At 47.6% G+C, this 19,953-nt stretch overlaps 2 protein-coding genes across 2 annotated transcripts in view; one reads left to right on the forward strand and one right to left on the reverse strand.

The window, feature by feature from the left end:
• LOC137644976 (replication factor C subunit 2-like) overlaps positions 1-19,953 on the reverse strand; it is a 57,744-nt gene that overhangs the window by 27,405 nt on the left and 10,386 nt on the right. The gene's annotated exons all lie outside the window — the stretch shown is intronic.
• On the forward strand, positions 8,396-10,310 carry LOC137644975 (uncharacterized). The gene is made up of 3 exons (XM_068377844.1): positions 8,396-8,848; positions 8,972-9,195; positions 9,690-10,310. The coding sequence occupies exons 1-3, from the start codon at positions 8,584-8,586 to the stop codon at positions 9,984-9,986; spliced, it is 786 nt and encodes a 261-aa protein (XP_068233945.1). The 5' UTR covers positions 8,396-8,583; the 3' UTR covers positions 9,987-10,310.

The raw sequence follows: 19,953 nt of genomic DNA on the forward strand, positions 1-19,953 counted from the left end.
AATCTGATAAAGTATGACAAAGCATTCTTTGACATAGGCAAGGATGGTTTCTTAACTGAACACCATAAAGCTTCAGATTGGCCTCGTAAAGGTTTAGTATGCTTTAAATAGAACTTAAGAGCTCTAACAGGGCATAAGACTCTTTCTAGTTCATTGCCTACGATCTCCGATAAGCTGGGAATATCGAAAGATTTAGGCCAAGGCCGAGAAGGCAGCTCATTTTTGGCTAGAAAACCAAGTTGCAGCGAACAAGTAGCTTTTTCCGACGAAAATCCAATGTTCTTGCTGAAGGCATGAATCTCACTGACTCTTTTAGCCGAGGCTAAGCAAACCAGGAAAAGAGTCTTAAGAGTGAGATCTTTCAGGGAGGCTGATTGTAACGGCTCAAACCTGTCTGACATGAGGAATCTTAGTACCACGTCTAAATTCCATCCAGGGGTAGCCAAATGACGCTCCTTGGTGGTCTCATAAGACTTAAGGAAGTCTTGCAGATCTTTATTGTTGGAAAGATCTAAGCCTCTATGCCGGAAGACCGATGCCAACATGCTTCTGTAGCCCTTGATAGTGGGAGCTGAAAGGGATCGTCCTTTTCTCAGGTATAAGAGAAAATCAGCTATTTGAGCTACAGAGGTACTGGTCGAGGATACAGAAACTGACTTGCACCAGTCTCGGAAGACTTCCCACTTCGATTGGTAGACTCTAATGGTAGACGCTCTCCTTGCTCTAGCAATCGCACTGGCTGCCTCCTTCGAAAAGCCTCTAGCTCTTGAGAGTCTTTCGATAGTCTGAAGGCAGTCAGACGAAGAGCGTGGAGGCTTTGGTGTACCTTCTTTACGTGTGGCTGACGTAGAAGGTCTACCCTTAGAGGAAAACTTCTGGGAACGTCTACTAACCATCGAAGTACCTCGGTGAACCATTCTCTCGCGGGCCAGAGGGGAGTAACTAACGTCAGCCTTGTCCCTTCGTGAGAGGCGAACTTCTGCAGTACCTTGTTGACAATCTTGAACGGTGGGAATGCGTAGAGATCCAGATGTGACCAATCTAGGAGGAAGGCATCTATATGTATTGCTGCTGGGTCCGGGACTGGAGAGCAATAGATTGGAAGCCTCTTGGTCAGCGAGGTTGCAAAGAGATCTATGGTTGGTTGACCCCAAGTGGCCCAAAGTCTCTTGCACACATCCTTGTGGAGGGTCCATTCGGTTGGAATTACTTGCCCTTTCCGACTGAGACAATCTGCTATGACGTTCAAGTCGCCTTGGATGAACCTCGTTACTAGGGAGATGTCTTGACCTTTTGACCAGATGAGCAGGTCCCTTGCGATCTCGTACAACGTCAGTGAGTGGGTACCTCCTTGTTTGGAGATGTACGCCAAGGCCGTGGTGTTGTCCGAGTTTACTTCCACCACTTTGCCTCGAAGGAGATACTCGAAGCTTTTCAAAGCCAGATGAACTGCCAACAGGTCCTTGCAGTTGATATGCATGCTTCTTTGACTCGAGTTCCACAGGCCTGAGCATTCCCGACCGTCCAGTGTCGCGCCCCAGCCCAAGTCCGATGCGTCCGAGAAGAGAACGTGGTTGGGAGTCTGAACAGCCAGAGGAAGACCCTCTCTTAGGTTGATATTGTCCTTCCACCAAGTCAGACAAGACTTTATCTTTCCGGAAATCGGGATCGAGACCACCTCTAGCGTCTTGTCCTTTTTCCAGTGAAAAGCCAGATGGTATTGAAGAGGACGGAGGTGTAGTCTTCCTAGTGATACAAATTGTTCCAGGGATGACAGCGTCCCTACCAGACTCATCCACAGCCTGACTGAGCAGCGTTCCTTCTTCAGCATCTTCTGGATGGATAGCAGGGCTTGATCTATTCTGGGGGCCGACGGAAAAGCCCGAAAAGCTAGACTGTGAATCTCCATCCCTAAATACAGAATAGTTTGGGATGGGACCAGCTGCGACTTTTCCAAATTGACTAGGAGTCCCAATTCCTTGGTCAGATCTAGAGTCCACTTTAGATCCTTCAGACAGCGACGACTGGAAGAGGCTCTGAGAAGCCAGTCGTCCAAATAAAGGGAGGCTCGGATGTCCGATAAGTGGAGGAATTTGGCTACATTCCTCATCAGCCTCATAAACACAAGAGGAGCTGTGCTTAGGCCAAAGCACAGGGCCCGAAACTGGTAAACCACATCTTCGAAGACGAATCTCAGAAAAGGTTGGGAGTCTGAGTGAATGGGGATATGGAAGTAGGCGTCCCTTAGGTCTAGCGAGACCATCCAGTCTTCCTTCCTGACCGCTGCTAAGACTGACTTTGTGGTCTCCATGGAGAACTTCGTCTTTGTGACAAAGACATTCAGAGCATTGACGTCTAGCACCGGTCTCCAACCTCCTGTCTTCTTCGCAACTAGGAAGAGACGGTTGTAAAATCCCGGTGATCGAAGGGCCGAGACTTTGACCACCGCTCCCTTCTCTAGCAAAAGACACACTTCCAGTTTCAGGGCTTGTCTCTTTTCTTCCTCTCTGTACCTGGGAGAGAGATCGATGGGGGACGTCGCTAGAGGGGGTTTGCGTACTAAAGGGATTTTGTACCCCTCTCTGAGTAACTTCACAGATTGTTGATCTGCGCCTCTCTTCTCCCAGGCTTGCCAGAAGTTCTTGAGTCTGGCTCCCACTGCTGTCTGAAGTTGCGGGCAGTCAGACTCTGCCCTTGGAGGACTTAGGTCCTTTCCTCTTCCCTCGTTTCCCTTCGGCACGAGCACCTCCTCTGCTGGAGGCTCTGCCACGAAAGGGCGGAATAAAGCGAGACGCTGGAGTGTCTATTCTCAGTCTAGCAGAGAATGTAGGCAAAGGGGGAGCTTTGCGAGCCGAGGACACAACTAGATCATGGGTGTCCTTCTGAACTAACGATGCGGCAATTTCCTTTACCAAGGCTTCAGGAAACAGGCACTTGGAAAGGGGAGCAAAGAGAAGTTCGGATCTCTGGCATGGCGTAACTCCAGCAGACAGGAACGAACAGAGAGACTCTCGCTTTTTCAGGACTCCGGACGTGAATGAGGCAGCTAGCTCATTGGACCCATCACGGATGGCCTTGTCCATGCAGGACATAATGAGCAAGGAAATATCCTTATCTACCGAAGAGATTTTCCTGCTCAGGGCTCCTAAGCACCAGTCTAAAAAGTTAAAGACTTCGAAAGCCCTAAATATCCCTTTAAGAAGGTGGTCCAGGTCCGATGGTGACCAACAAACCTTCGAGCGTCTCATGGCAAGGCGGCGGGGAGAGTCTACAAGACTTGAGAAGTCGCCCTGGGCAGAGGCAGGAACTCCCAAGCCGAGAACTTCTCCCGTGGCATACCAGACGCTCGATCTAGAAGAGAGTTTAGAAGGAGGAAAGGCAAATGCTGTCTTCCCTAACCTCTTCTTAGACTCTAACCAGTCTCCCAACAGCCGCAAAGCTCTCTTGGATGAGCGTGAGAGAACGAGTTTCGTAAAGGCAGGTCCGGTAGCAGGCATTCCTAATACAAACTCTGACGGAGGAGAACGAGGAGCCACAGAAACAAAGTGGTCTGGAAACATCTCCTTGAATACAGCCATGACTTTTCTAAAGTCCAATGATGGATGAGATGGCTTAGGCTCGTCCAGTTCCGAAGGTTGATCGTCTTGTGCTTCAGCAACGTCCTCATCAGAAAGTTCCTCATCCGAAAACTGATGAGGAAACGGCAACGGAGTGGGCAACGTCTGGCTCGCTGAGTCCGGTCGCACTGGTGCATGCGTGACGGAGCCGGACGCAACGTCATGGAACTGCTGCACAGTCTGTGAACTGTCAACAACCATGGGTGCGCGAGGACGCACAGCGTCCACCCGAGACTGTCTAGACCATCTGGGTTGTGCAGTCAACACCGCGGAGGTTGACGCACCGCGTCAAAACAAGTCACCTCTTATGGTTGATGAACGTCCTGAACGTCAACAACCACCTCCGTGCGTCGCCTAACGTCAACGTGCGGCTGGCAACCCACACTGGGCCGCATGGGAGGAGGAACCACCTCAACTGGTAGACGCGAGAAGGTAACCTCAGCGTCAACAGGACGCACAACAGACCGCTTGGAAGGTTGTTGGCCAGAAGGTTCAGCAGCAACCTTCTCTGAATTAAAATCCTCCAACAAGGACGCAAGCTTGGACTGCATATCTTGCAGCAAAGCCCATTTAGGGTCTACGGGAGCAGGTGCGGCAACAGACGGGGTTAGCGACTGAGGCGGTACCGCTTTGCCTCTCTTAGGCGGTGAGCAGTCATCAGATGACGGCAACGAGTCCGAACTGACCCAGTGGCTACAACCGGGACGTTGGACTTGTCCTGAAGGGACCGACTTACGTTTTAAAGGTCGTGAGACCTTGGTCCAAAGTTTCTTACGAGAAACACCTTCAGACGACGAGGTAAAAACGGGCTCTCTCGTCTTACGTAGGTAGGGGCGATCTTGGGGAGATACGCCTGATACCATGGAGGGAACGTCTGTTCGCTGATCAAGGCCTCTCGAACCCATGCGTCGTACGACATTGCTTCTCCCCTGGGCTTGGGAGCTTGCAAGAGGTCCCGGACTAGGAGGACGACAGGCACGAACAGACGAACCCTCAAGCGCAACACTGATCACAACACTTTCACTAGGCACTTTAACACTTCCCGCGGCACTTTGGCACTTTAGCTCCTTAACATCCGCCATGAGTTGATTGCGGTCACTTGCAAGGGACTCAACTCTCTCCCCCAGGGCATGGATAGCACGCATCATGTCAGCCATCGATGGTTCCTGAGTGCTAGGAGGGGGGTTAGGAACAACCACTACAGGGGAAGGAATAGGTTGAGGGGCATGAGGAGAGGAAAAATCTATCGACCTAGAAGAACTTCTCCTTAATCTATCTCTCTCTAGCCTGCGTGTGTACTTCTCAAATTCGATAAAATCGAATTCCGAAAGGCCCACGCATTCCTCACACCAATCTTCCAATTGACAGGTTTTACCCCGACAATTGGAACAAACAGTGTGAGGGTCGAGAGAAGCCTTTGGAAGACGCCTAGAACAGTCCCTAGCATTGCATTTTCTAAACTTGGGAACTTGTGAAAGGTCAGCCATTTTGAATTGGTCAAGGGAAAATTCCAAAAAACGGTCTAAGTCATCAACAATGAATCCGATACAAAAAAGAGTTCAAGGATTTATCTGAAGAAAAACCCTGCACGGCGAAAGCTCAAAACCAAAATAGAGTACTTCACCAAAGATGATAGAAAAAACTCCAAGTTTCAACAGCGAGTAATGTACGTCTTGTCGACACGTCGACAGAGAAGAAATTGAGTCTTTGTTTACATTGAGTATGGTATCTGGCCGACAGTTGGCGCTGATGGGCACACCCGCAACCTGTATAGCAATCACTGGCGAGTTTTTTACAGTTTTTTGTCTGTCGAGCAACAGAGTTGCAGCTATATATATTCACCGGATAAGTTAAATATTTAAAAAAACAAATTACTTAAAAATTTGTGATTTGTTCCAACACGGAGTACTTACCTCGAACTACTTTCTTAGGAGACTTATACTTTAGGAGGTGGGAGTGGCCTTAACCCTCTGAGACCGTGCTGAGATATATCCCAAGACCTAGATAGGAGGCTAGGTCTTGATGACCCCAAGGAAAAACGAGAATAGGGGAAACTTACACAAAAAACTCATCTTAGTGTCTAAGTAACTCACCTGTGCAAGAAATCCTAGGAGCCATGTCCTTCCAAAGTAGGGGTCCTTGTATCCCGACTCAGAGTCCTTTCTGAGACCATTTTAAGCAGAAAAAAAGGGCGGGGGGGGGGGGGGGGGAACAAGGGGGATAAGGAACGAACCTGTCTCTCTTGTACTTCCTACCCGTGGTTATCAATGGGGCCAGACCTTTAAACCGTTTGGAGCGCAGAAACGATGGTACAGTAGGGTCCCGAATTACACGTGTTCTAATTACGCGATTCCTCAATTACGCGATCGATAGTTTTAAAAAATTAAATTTCCTGTATCTGCGAGGAGCATTCTAAATCCGCGAGTCAAGCACCGCGAAGCGTAGGAAATCTATTGTTTTCTTAATTGTATTGGGGGGGGTGGTGATGGTTCCCCGATGTCTGAGAAGGGGGGGGGGGGAAGAATGTGAGAGTAAGATTTCTGTTCAAACATTTTAAGACTAGTTTTGGATGAAAAATGTTAAGGTTTGCCCATCTGTTGTGTGAACTTGTCGCTAGGCTAGCCTAATTGTCGAACACCTATATGTACTGTATAATATTCCATATTTGTACTAATTAATTTTTATACTTACGTTGTGATTATGGTGAAAAATCCTTATTCATTAAACTTTAAACTAAAAACCATCAAAATCAACGGTGCCATTTGAAATATTGAAAAGTTTCCAAAAAAAAAAAAATCAACAAACACCTTTGTTGCTTTCGTTCGTAAGACTACCGCTATCATCCAGTAGTAGTGCGTTGTGTTCCGTTTCATCTAAATTGTTTGAAATTCTTTTATATAGCACTTTTGAAACCAAAAAATAAATTAAATAAAGACTATTTTATATCATGCTACTGCCAAACATGTCACTACAACCAAACCCATTACTTTGTTTAGTACGTTCCATCGCCGATCATAACGAACTCGCTAACCAATTTTAACATCTGTCTATAGGTTAACTTTTGCGGCAAAAGATATCTTACCAGGTACTATGTAATAATAATGTTATAATTAATGTTGTTTTATTTATCCTTAGAAAATCAAAATAAATGAAATATGAGCAATTTTGTTTCGTGTTTTTTTTTTCCTAAAAAAACGCCTCCTTAAAAGGAAAACGTTTTATTTACGTTTCATTGTCGATCATAAACGCATTTACTCCTGAAAGTGATATTGAAGAGCTTTAACTAAAGATGTTATTATAAATAAAGATTATAAATAGGTGGTAAAATATCTATAATTAAAGTGTAGCAGCATCAAGAAATGTTGGGGTTCGCCCTTTACATAAGAATGTACAGTACTGTACATTGGATTAGACAGAACGTAGAAAAAAATCAATTAGGGAAAAATCGGTATTCGATATCCTCTTCATCAGCGTTGTCAATCAGGCTTTTTATTTTTTTTATTCTCAGTCGCTAACTAGTTATCGCACTGTGAAGATCTGCACTCATTCGAGTCATTCCGATAATTCCCATCATGTCTGCACCGACCCTTAAGCCAAAAAGAAAGACTTATCCCATCGAGACGAAAAAGCTTGTCATTAAGTTGAAAGCAGAAGGAAAAAACAACTGTGCTATTGGCCGTCAGCTGAACATGAGTGAGTCTACAGTGAGATCCATTTTAAAGAATAAAGATCAAATTTTGAAAATGTGCGACTCCTATGGATCATCCAGCTTGGACTCAAGGAGTTATACATCCACGAATAGCAAGGAGCTTATCAAGATGGAGCGGTTTCTTGTTCTATGGATAAACAGGAAGGAGAGCGAAGGTGTCGGCCTAGACAAAAAGACTATCATGGACCAAGCAAAGAGTTTCTACAGCCTGATATGCAAGAAACACAACGTGTTACCATCTGGCTTTAAGGCATCAACCGGCTGGCTTTACAGGTTTTTAGAGAGGAAGGGTATACGGAATCTTAACATGACGGGGGAGAGGAACTCTGCGGATGAAATTGCAGCCAAGGAATTCCCTGCCATCCTGAAGGGAATAATCGAAGATGGAGGATACCACCCGGATGCTGTCTACAATATGGATGAGGCGGGCCTCCAGTACAAAAGGATGCCAAAAACAACATTTTTGGCTAAAAATGTTAAGCAGGCACGAGGGAGGAAAACGGACAAATCTCGATTTACTGTGCTATTCTGTGTCAATAGCACAGGCACCCATAAGATGAAGCCCCTTGTCGTGCACACAGCCAAACACCCTCGATGCTACAACCATCTTCAAGATATGAAAGATGCACCCGTGTACTGGAGGTCCTCAAAAAAGGCATGGATAAATTCGACCATTTCCCAAGATTGGCTCCTCAACTGCTTTGTTCCTGACGCCCGTCGGAAGTGCCTTCAAGATGGCCGTGAATTTAACGTCATCTTGACTCTGGACAACTGCCCTGCACACCCTTCGTTTTTGGATGGCCTACACCCAAACGTTCGTGTCGTCTTTCTTCCTCCTAACACAACTTCTCTTCTACAACCCTTAGATCAGGTGAGTTCTTATTATTGCATAAGAGAGAGAGAGAGAGAGAGAGAGAGAGAGAGAGAGAGAGAGAGAGAGAGAGAGAGAGAGAGAGAGAGAGAGAGATTTCGATGGCAAAGTAAAGAGTATCGTTTTCTGAGGAAAATTGTGGAGAGAGAGAGAGAGAGAGAGAGAGAGAGAGAGAGAGAGAGAGAGAGAGAGAGAGAGAGAGAGAGAGAGAGAATTTAAACATAATGAATTAGGGGGGTTGAGGGCAAGCTATAAATAACAATTGTCTTAATCATTTTTATTTCCTTTGTTTTCAGGAAATCATCGCTTGTGTTAAAGCTCTCTATCACAAAACTGTGTTCCAAGATTTTCGGAGATGTACGGAGTCTAACATCGAGGTTCAACAGATGATTGAAGATGATTCAGACGTGGATGAGCCAATGGAGGAAGAAGTAAACGAAGATTTACTCACAGTGCACGAATTCTGGAGGAAATTTACTGTAAAACATGCAGTAGACCACCTTATGAAAGCATGGGAAGGCTTAAATGTGGCAACGATCAGGCATGGGTGGTTGAAGCTGGCTCCCCACCTCGTTCCTCCTATTACGCAACCAATTCAGCAATCACGTGATGTTCTTGCAGCCGCCGTACAGGAAGCTCGTCTAGTACCAGGTACAGTATTTTTTCCAGATTTCTTTTACTGTACATACAGTACATTCCTGCATCATTTGACACAACTTTTATATATCTTGTTCAAAATTCTATATGATAAATGTATTGATTGTATTTTCACAGGTTTTGGTGATGTGGCCGAGGACGACCTCCTAGAAATACATGCTGGAGGGGAAGAAGCAACAGAGGAAGATATTATGAGTGCCGCTGCAGTCGAGGATACTCTTCAACAAGAACCTCAACAGCAGCCAACAGATGATGCTGCTCCTAAGGACCTTTCAATGCACCAAGTGTCCTCCATTCTGGCAGTAATCGACATCTTGAAATCCACTATTGCCGAAAATGAAGTACGTACCTTAACTTGCTTAATTAACTCTTGGCATTCAATCGGTTTTTTTTTTCATTGATATACTGTACATTTTGATGAAAATGTAAAATAGAGAGAGAGAGAGAGAGAGAGAGAGAGAGAGAGAGAGAGAGAGAGAGAGAGAGAGAGAGAGAGAGACGTTCGTTAAAGACATTTCAAGAAACTCATTTCATGTTGAATTTTGGAGTTACTGTATATCTTTTAAAGATATTGTATATTTATATAACATTTTGAATTTATATCAGTTGATTTTTTATGGTCAAGTAATACAGTACATTTATATGTAACCGATTACATAGTGAAAATGCGCAACAGAAACGTTTGTGTCTGAGAGAGAGAGAGAGAGAGAGAGAGAGAGAGAGAGAGAGAGAGAGAGAGAGAGAGAGAGAGAGAGAGAGAGAGAGAGAGAGAATCGTTCGTTCAAGACTAATTTTCAAGTTCATTTCTTAATATTTATTTTACTTTTCATTACAGATTTGCGAGGTTCGGAAAGCCGAAATGATTCAGGGTGCTGAGCAAACATTTAGGTATTATTTCGATCTTCATATACAGAAGCAGAACAAGTTGAAGCAGGCGCTCATAACAAAATTCGTTAGGCCTAACGTTAGGCCTAACGTGAGTGACGACGACGACGAGCCTGCTCAGCCCGTAGTCCTTGATCCGGCCGTCCCCTCAACTTCAAATGTTTTTCAAAGCCTTCCTTCTCTAGAAGAACTGTTCACAGAGGATGATATGGAGGAGTTTGAAGGTTTTCTAGGAGAGGATGGATAGATAAAATATGCAACTAAATAAAATGTTTTTTTAAAGATGTTTTCTGGCAGAAAATTACGATTGATTATCGTACAGCAGCCTAGTGCACACTTGCGCCTAGTGGCCGTGTTTACGTGTGTGTCATGATGGATATACAGTACAGTACGGTATACTGTAATTTTTAACTACAGTATTGCTAGATACTGTAGCAAACCTTGAAAGCCCTTTTTTGTTTTTTGTATTTTTGTATCTATAGCTAGATACTGTATCAAACCTTGAAAACCCTTTTTTGTTTTTTGTATCGATAGGAAATAATTTTACGTTATTCGGAAAATAGTAAATACTACAGGCATAGAAAATTATCAAAACTTTAACAACTTTTTATTGTTTTATTTATCCATTAAAGAAATTTTGTACAGTATTTTATAAAAAAAATCTATAAGAAGGATTTCTTACAGTATTGTTAAGATAAAAGCTACAGTATATATATATATATATATATATATATATATATATATATATATATATATATATATACACACACACAAACACACACACACACACACACACACACACATACATACACACACACACACAGTATATATATAGCTAGAAAGCTAGAAATGGAGTGAAAAAAAAATTGACGGGTAGGTTGCTGTTTGCCGCCATGATGTGTTTCGAAATGTACGAATTTCCAATTACACGAGGCCTTTCATCGACCAAATTCTCGTGTAATTCGGGACCCTACTGTACCTATCGAGAAACCGTCTAGGGATTTTCTTGAATAGTCCTTCAAGTAATGAGCAGTGAAGGTAGACTGGTTAGCCCAGGTGCCTGCTCTCAGGATTTGGCCCACTGCCATATTCTTCTCGAACGCTAACGTGGTGCTCAGACCCCTAATGTCGTGGGGTCTGGGCTTTCCCGGCAGGGGGATACCTGCCTTACTGTAGGCCCTGATGATCACCTGCCTCAACCAGAAGGAGATAGTGTTCTTCGAGACTGGCTTCTTCACCAGGCCCGTGGACACACAGACTTTTGATCTCGGGCCGAAGTCTGGCTGTCCTCTCTAAGTATTTTCTTACGGCCCTGACAGGGCACAGACGCAAGTTGTCCGAACGAGGAATTACTGGTATTGAGAACCCCTCAAACCTGGGATCCCACACGGCAGGATTCTGGGTCTTCGCAACGAAGGACGGCACGAACCTGAAGGTGAGCTTCCACCAGCCCTTCGAGTGAGAGACCTTGTAGGACAGTCCATGTATCTCCCCTACTCGTTTCGCCAAAGCTAATGCCAATAGGAAAACCGTCTTGAGGGTGAGATCCTTGTCCACGATGTCCTTTAGGGGTTCGAAGGGAGGCGCTGACAACATCTTCAGGACCCTGCCCACATCCCACTGTGGCACCCGAATGGCTTGTGGGGGACACGATTGTTCGAAGCTCTTAATGAGTATCGAGAGATGTCTGGAGGATCCTAGGTCGATGCCCTTCAGAAGGAAGACTTGATGGCCGGGATGGACATCTTTGCCACGTCCCTGAGATAAACCAGGAAGTCCGCTATCTCCGGGATGGAGGCCCTCAGTGGCCTGATGTTCTTAGAGGCGCCCCACTTTGCTTGGTAGAATGCTGCCGATGATCGTCTCAGGTAGCCTAACATCCTCGCTGCCGTCCATGACGAATAGCCTTCTTTCCTCAGGAGACGCTCGATAATCTCCACGCGTGAAGACGGAGGGACCGAGGGTTTTCGTGAAGCCTTTGGAAATGTGGTTGCCGAAGAAGGTCTGGCCTGTCTGGAAGGGGCCAAGGTGGAAGTCGTGCCAGTTCTTTTAGATCCACAAACCATTCTCTCTTCGGCCACCAGGCCACTACCAAAGTCATCCACAGGTTGTCCGCCCTTCTTACTCTGTTGAGGACCTGTCTGAGCATCCCGAAAGGGGGGAAGACGTAAACGTCGAGGTTGTCCCAGGGATGTTGGAAGGCGTCCTCGAACGCCACTCTTGGGTCTGGGACAGGAGAACAAAACACGGGGAGCTGAGCATTCAACCTCGTTGCGAAGAGATCCATCACCGGCGACCCCCATTTCAGAATGATGGTTCTGGCTACTTCTGGGTGCAGGGACCATTCGGAACCCACTACTTGTCTCATCCTGCTGAGGCCGTCGGCCAGGACATTCCTTTTTCCCTGAAAGAACCTTGCTGAGATCCTGATCTGTTCTACTTCGGCCCATTCCAGCAGTTCCAATGTGAGGACGCACAACTCCTTCGATCTTAGTTCTCCTTGTTTCTTTATGTAGGCCACTGCCGTGGCGTTGTCGCACATCAACGCCACGGTATTCCCCCGGAGTAGATGGACGAACTCCAGGCACGCCCTTCGTACTGCCCGCATCTCTAACACGTTTATGTGCTGGGCTTTCTCCTCACTCGTCCAGGTCCCTCTTGCTGAACGTCCGAGCAGATGGGCACCCCACCCCTCCTTTGATGCGTCCGTGAACAGGAGCATCTCCGGAGGGTCGGCTGCGAAGGGCACTCCCTTGAGGGTGTTCGACCTACCGCACCACCACACTAGGACTTCCTTCGTCTCCGGGAACACCAGGATCACCTTGTGGGGGGAGTCCCTCTAGTTCCAGTTCTCCTTCAGATTCCACTGGACCTCTCTGAGCTTCAGCCTGCCCTGGGGGACCAGTTTCTCTAATGACAGTCTCTGCCAGTCTTTCGCTCTCCTGGGCTGGTCCGACAGGAAGGGGCGGAGGACTCGGTCTAGGTTGTCTAATCTCTCCGCGGAGGTGAAGGCTCTTGCCAACCGGGAGTCCAGAACTATTCCAAGGTAGGTCATCCTGGTGGAGGGTATCAATTGGGACTTCTTCAGGTTGATGATGATACCCAGGACGTTGCAGAACCGCAGAAGCTTCACGCTTTGTTCCCTCTGTACTTCCTCTGAGGCTGAAAGTAACAACCAGTCGTCTAGGTACCGAATCAGGCGAATGCCCTGTTCATGTGCCCAGGCTGAGACCGTTGTGGACAGCCCGAAGCAGAGGATCCTGAACTGCAATGCCTGGGTACCCCATTTTACCCGTAGGTACTTCCTGCTGGATGGATGAATTGGAATTTGGAGTAGGCGTCCTTGAGGTCTACTGACATCATGAAGTCACCTTCCCTCCAGGACGCTAAGACCGACTTCGGAGTGTCCATCTTGAAGTCGCCTTCTTCACCAGGAACAGCCTGCTGTAGAACCCCGGACCAGGGTCCTTGATTGGTTCCATCGCTCCTTTTGCCAACATCGCTGAGACTTCTTCCTGCAGGGCTGTCTTTTTCAAGGGGGACCTTGGGGGCTAGCCACGCTGCCTGCTGATCTGGTATCAGAGGTGGGGGTTACACTAAGAAGGGTAACATGTACCCTTCCTTCAGGACTGCTACTGTCCACGGGTCTGCTCCGTGGTCTTTCCATGCTTGCCAAGAGTGTTTGAGGCATCCCGCCACCTGAGGCTTCGGCAGGAGTATGGGGCCTCCCTCCCTATCTTCTCCTAGAGGCGCGGCCTGAACGCCCTCTTCTGGACGTTGCGTACGAAGGCCTATAAGAGGATTGAGCTGAGGCTGCTCCCCTATGGGTGGGCTGAGAGGACTGTGACCAGGCCATAGTAGGGGTGTCTCTCCTGGTCTGGCTAGGAGTAGGCCGAGATGGCGGAGGAACATCGGAGGTCAACCTTCTGTGAGCGGGCCTTCTCACTGGCGGAGGTCTGGGATCGCCTTGATCCTTGAGTTTTCTGACCCTTTCAATCGACTCCTCAAGCTGCCTTCAGGGGGAAATCGAGTCATCCCACAGGGTTAGGCTTCTCAGGGACCTCGCCTCTGTCGGGGAACCGTCTGGTTATCTTGTTAAGGACCGTGTCCCTCCTCCGTAGGACCCAGTTGGCGGCCTGTGCTAGCAACTGGTATGAGAGAAACTTCAGGACCTTACCTCCCGAGCTAATCAGCTCCTTGAGTAAGGCCTGATTTTCAGGGACCGTGAGGTCGTACGATGCCTGGACGCCCACCAATCCAGCCAGGAGGAGACGTTCACCAGGTCCTTCGCAATCTCCTCCATCATGGTGGCTTCCGCAGGGGAGAAACATATTGGCGCTGACGAGGCTCTCTCTTCCGCAGCTCCTTGTCCCAAAACGGCGAGTGCAGGCAGGCTCCAGGGTACATGCGCCTGCACGGTGGCCCTCCAGAAGGTAGAACTTGCTCTGGGACTTCAGGCCCTGTAGTAGTTTGGAGGAACTCTGGTTCTTGGGAGCCTCGGCGTGGTTGGCCACAATCTTGCCCATGTGGGCTCTACCTAGCTTCACATCCCTGGCTAGTGGCAGGGCCTGGGAGGGTCTCTGCTGGACGGGGACATCCACCAGTCTGTTGAGACTGGACCGCCAGAACTCCTCGGAGGAGGGCTCGGGCTCGTCTAGCTTGTGGTGTCTCCGGATGAGGCCTATCACTCTGCGATAGGCTGATACTTCCGCTGCAGAGCCCTCTCCCTAGTCGTTCAGTCCCTCCGCAGGACGAACTGCTGCACGCGACAGGGCACCTCCGTCGGAGGCATCCATACGGGGAGAAGCCAAGGCCTTGGTCCTGGGGTTCTAGTTGAAGAACAGGCATTGCCGTCGAGACGGAGGCCTCCGTCCTTGGTCTATCCTTCCTCACGGAGGACCACATGTCTGCGGGTCTACTACTGTAGATGAGGGGAGCCGTCCTTCACGATCCTGACGGCTCAGGGATGTCCTGGAGGTCTGGACGTGGCTGCCAGACCAAAGGGGCGACTCTCTCCGCTGGGCGGATGGAGCCGGAACCTTCGCGGACTTATGCCTGTCTGCTGGGACCTGGAACGACGACTCCCTCCGTCGGTCGAATCTGCTACTGGAAGAGTACCTCTCCGGCGAACGGGCTCTAGGGCGCCAACCTGAAGAGCCTGGGACCGCTGCTAACTCCAACAGTCTGCTCCGAGGTATAACCACCCATTCCTCGTCTGAGGAGCCACTTCTCCATTTCCTCCTGGGGGATCCGGAACGTCTTCTCCCGTGGCGAGACCTGGAGCAGGAGCGCGAACGGGAGTGCCTCCTGCGGGACTTCTCTCGATGCCTTCTGTGTTTTCTCCGGGCTTTGTCCTCCGAGGAGCAGGAAAAAGCCTCGACTGACGAACCCGATGACTTGTGGGCCCGATTCACACGAAGACGTAGGAGGGATCCCGCGACGCTCGACCAGCGGCGGGGCCTGTAGGAAGACGTCCGGAAACGTAGCAGATGGTGCTGGAGGGGAGCGCGGACGCTCTTCAGTGGGGGACCAGGAACCGAAGCCCTCTTCCATTCTCAGAGGGGACCTGAAGGGTGTCTTCGGGGGTACCCATGCGAGGGGGTCCTATGTCGGCGAGTGTTCCTTCTCCGTGGTACCTTCGGCAGCAGAAGTTCCTGAAAAACAAGCCCAGGAGGCTGGAGAAGAATTAGGGACATTTTTCCACCACATAGGGTCATTAGAGGAGACGTGCCCTGCTTGCACCAGAACTCCGTCCCCAACACACACTCCCGACCCTCCCTCAGGCCCCACACTTGCCTGGAAATATGCCAAAACCCCAATCTTGCAGCTCAGACTCCTGGGGAAGGGCCACAGGCCTCTTCCCCGCAACGGACTTACCTCGTCCCCTACTCTGTGTAGGGGAGGGTGGCAGGGAAGCTCGGCCCGACGACACGCCCGACGAAGCAAGGGGAGAAGCGATGCTCGACTTCCTAGGCGACTTCTTCTTTTTGGTGCCATAACGCACCCACTGCACCTCGTTCCAGGACACGCACTCCGGACACGTGGCGGTAGGGGAACACACACTGCCCCTACACGACGAACACAAGGAGTGCGGGTCTACTTCCGGTTTCGATAGAAACGCTCCACACGATTTACCGGCCATAGGCCCAGGACAACGGCGGGGATGCTCCATAACGCAGTAGGAAGCACTAAGAGACACAAGAACGCACAGGGAAAGCAAAGAGAAAAGCACAAAGGAACCGAGTGAGACACAAAGAGTCACACTGGGATTAAGGAGAGCGGCGAGATGATATCGCGACGCGACCGGAGAACTTACTGGAGGTCGAGAGCTGACCAAGCATGCTCTCTGACCCAGGGTTAGCCTCAGGGCGAGTATCACTCCACCTGAGGTTACCCCTCATAGAAAATGGGTATACGGTAGACTACACAAAACTCTGGTCGGTTGGGAGGAGATCCCAGATACTCCTAAGAAAGTAGATTGAGGTAAGTACTCCGTGTTGGAACAACTCTTAATTCAGTGTGGAAGAAATTGTGGCCAGCTTCCGTCGCTGAGAGGGACTTTAAAGGGTTCGATACGACAGACCCTGATGACCCCGAACCTGTCGTAATGGATGAAATCGTGTCTCTTGGAAAGTCCATGGGGCTAGAGATAGACGAGGAAGTTGTGAACGACCTTGTCGAGGAGCATCAGGAAGAGCTCACGACACAGGAATTGATCGAGCTCCAGGAGATGCAACATTCGGAGGTGTTGCAGGAGCTCAGTAGCGAGGAGGAGGTGGAAGACGAGGGCTGCCTTTTTACGGGAGAAATCAAAGACATGTAAGCAAAGTGGCAGAAGTTTTCTAATTTTATGGAAAAGAGGCATCTGGACAAGTTGGCGAGTGGTCATGCGTTAGCCTTTTGTGACGACACTTGCATGCGTCATTTTTGCAACATTTTGAAGGGGAAACAAAAGCAAACATCCCTGGATAGGTACCTTTTAAAATGGCCGTCAAAAAGTGCAGGTGAAAGCGAGGCAAAAAGAGCCAAGCCGGAAGAAGGAAAAAAGTAAAAAATGAAAATAAAAACAAAATTAGAATAAAGTTTAGTGTAACGTAAGATTAACATTTTATCTTTGAGTATGTTTATAGTAAGCTAATTTCATTTTAAGTTAAATTTAAAGTTGAATTTCATTTAAGTTGAATTTAAAGTTAAGGTTATGTTACGTAGTGTTACAAAACTGTTGCGTACCGAACGTGTTACAGTCAAGTCTCTCTCCTCCCCGTCTTCTCTCCCTCCTGTTCCTCCGCACACACCGCCGTTAGCCGCTACCGTCTGTCTCGAAGGTAAGAACTGACGGGAGATCACAATCATGAAGAGCCACGAGGAGCATAGCGTTAACGGCGAGAACTTAATTAAACGCTGACACTAACTAACGATATGGGAGATTACTCACTCGCTGAAGCGTGGTAGCGCGCTAGAGCTGGTTAATACACTAAATCACTCCAGGACCTATAAGATCTCCCAGGATTGCAACAGTCGTTCTGAATAATCCTACTGTCTGCGCTGCGCGACGAGGGTGAAGAACGTTGGGTGGCGAGACGCAGCCTGCGCTCTGATGAAGAAGGTGTGATGTTCTGGAATCGGGAGGGAGCGGTAGTGAGAACTCCTGAACTCAGAAACAGAGCAAGGCGAGGCTGGAGCACTTCTAACCCGCAAGGCGCAAGCAATATCTTACAGCGAATCCCGCTCAGAGGAGCTACAGAAAGGCGGGGGGACAAAGCTGGAAGCCATCTCAAAAGTCCCACGTAGCGGAGACAATTCCGGGGAGGACCTAACGTGAAACGTGGCTTCCAAGAGGAACAGGAACATGCCTCGGACTTTGCCCCCTCTCCGCACGCTAAGTGAACTCAGAACAAGGGGGAGCGCTGTCGGCGTCAGGAGAAGACGGAGAACTCGGGTCTGAAAACGTTGCGCCAGGCATGGAAGCAGGGACCTCCTTCGGTACGAAACTTTCGGAGCCCTTCGGAGGAAGATCCAGGTCCACCTCTAAGGAACCACAGAGCTCCCAACTGCAACAGCTCAAAGAGACCTTCTTTCGATGGAGGGCCAGCTACACCAAAGGGAAGGCCAAATCTGCAACAACTCATCGACAGAGGAGGACTAACCTGCGGAGAAGGGCGGCGCCGCTTCGCTAGGAGAAGCAGCAACGTCCTTCAAACCTACTCGATCAATCCCCCGGGGAGACCAAGCAAGAAGGAGCTTTGGGAAGAGATCGAGGGGTAGAAGGAGAAGTAGTGTACAAGGTTTCTTCGACTTCAAGGATGACCCCGAAAGAGAAGAATTCCTCTTTGACTTCTTGGCCACCTTCCAAATCTTTCCCACTGGGAGAATGACCACTCACAACACACCTCACAGGTGTCATCCTGATTACAAGGTAGTCTCGGCAGGCCGAACACAACAAATGGGGTCAGTCTCGACCGCAGGCATGAAGGTGCCCCATTTGCTCCTTTCAGGTCCAAGACACATCCGCATGACGACCAAAAGAAGGACCACTCCCAACCTGAAAAGAGAAAGCGAAAAAGATAAGTCAGAAATGGCAGTCAGTGTGGGCGATGGAGAGAGACGAACATCCACTCTCAACCAAGCTAAAAGCAAAAGTGACGAGACAACACCGGAGTGTGAATGAGCAGGGTATCTGGGAATACCCGCCATTCCCAGCTAACTAACTTTGGGTGGGGTTACACCTCACTAAGTCTCACGACTAGGCTTAAAGCTTCACCGAAAGTACGCTCCCTAATAAAGAGCAAAAGGGTTTGTATCAAATGTCGGAACAAAGTTTTTTTTTATATTAACTTGACCATAAATAATTTTAATAGATACCAGCTATTATCGTTTGGATAAAGGGAAAGTTCTGTCGCAAATATAAATAGCCTTAGTCCTTATGGTAATTCTATACAATAGCTCCGCCAGCAAGTTATCAAAATGAGGGAAGTCCGAGGTTTCATTTGATATATAAATCTAAGCGGCGCTATGTCTAGAAGGGGTTTAAAAATCAAAATTAAAATTGACACACCTGAAAAATCTAAGTCCCTCGACTTCATAACTCTCTCAAATTCTTCTTCAGATCGAGCTCTCATTTGTTCGTTTGTACGTTAAAAACATAGATTATGTCATTACTACATCATTGACTGTACTGTATTCTACGTGGCAAGACGTCACCCAAACGTCATAGTTTTTTACCAATGATGATTATCCATATTTTACTTGGAACTAGCATTTTAACAAAACTAAAATAACGTGACTTGAATACTAAAGCAGGTGACAGTTTTAGTAGGAAACACTTTTCAAAACTTTTCACACAATTTCCACAGCTAATTTCTCAGTCTTTTAAGAGCCAAGGAGGCATGTGAACCTTCAACATGGTGCAGTTTCTCATTTACCATCTACTTTGACATCAATTTTTATGGATTTTCTCCCAAGTTTTTGTCTCAATTGTTATTTAAAGTTTAAATATTTTGTTTGGGATTATTGTGGTAACATCGAAAGAATAATAAAGTACTGTACTGCCAAGATCACAGTGCTATTAAAAGTAAATGTGACACTATTTGTCCCACCTGTGGTTCTAAGTGCCGACTTGATATTAACAATAAGAGCATTTTGGTGTGACAGAAGGCAAGTTGTATTGAAAAACAAGAAGAAAGTAAACAAAGGCATAGTTTTTACGTATTCAATTTTAAGGGAACTCGGTTTGAAAAGTCTTATTTAGATATAGAATCTAATTTGTTACTTTTATATAATAATATTGGTGTTAGATTTAGTTACAAATTTGTTGAAAATTAATTAAGAATTTCTCACAAAAATGACAAATTCGAAGATAATTTGTATTTTTCCTAACCATACAAACCTTAGCTATTTACAAAGGGTTATTACTTTTAGCGTAGCTGAAATGGCGAGCCATTAGAATTTAACGAGGGTGTATTACCCCCGCGCTAGTTAGCGGGGGGTAGGGGAGTGGTAGCTAGCTACCCCTCCTCCCCCTCACACACAGGTGAATACTCACTTTCACTTAGAGGTAGGACTTGTCTTGGGGGACAGGGCTGGCGGGCAAATATGTGTAAATAGCTAAGGTTTGTATGGTTAGGAAAAATACAAATTATCTTCGAATTTGTCATTTGTTCCGTAACCGAAATACAAACCACGCTATTTACAAAGGGTGACTTATCCCTTAGGAA

The sequence above is a fragment of the Palaemon carinicauda genome, chromosome 8 (assembly GCF_036898095.1).
Source record: "Palaemon carinicauda isolate YSFRI2023 chromosome 8, ASM3689809v2, whole genome shotgun sequence".
Lineage (NCBI taxonomy): Eukaryota > Metazoa > Arthropoda > Malacostraca > Decapoda > Palaemonidae > Palaemon > Palaemon carinicauda.

What these genes read in the sequence shown, in the direction of transcription:
- LOC137644975 (XM_068377844.1), top strand. Translation starts at nt 8,584, where the DNA reads ATGATTGAAGATGATTCAGACGTGGATGAGCCAATGGAGGAAGAAGTA. An exon ending in GGAAGCTCGTCTAGTACCAG is followed by an intron (nt 8,849 to 8,971) that starts GTACAGTATTTT and finishes GTATTTTCACAG; the next exon opens with GTTTTGGTGATGTGGCCGAG. An exon ending in CCACTATTGCCGAAAATGAA is followed by an intron (nt 9,196 to 9,689) that starts GTACGTACCTTA and finishes TTTTCATTACAG; the next exon opens with ATTTGCGAGGTTCGGAAAGC.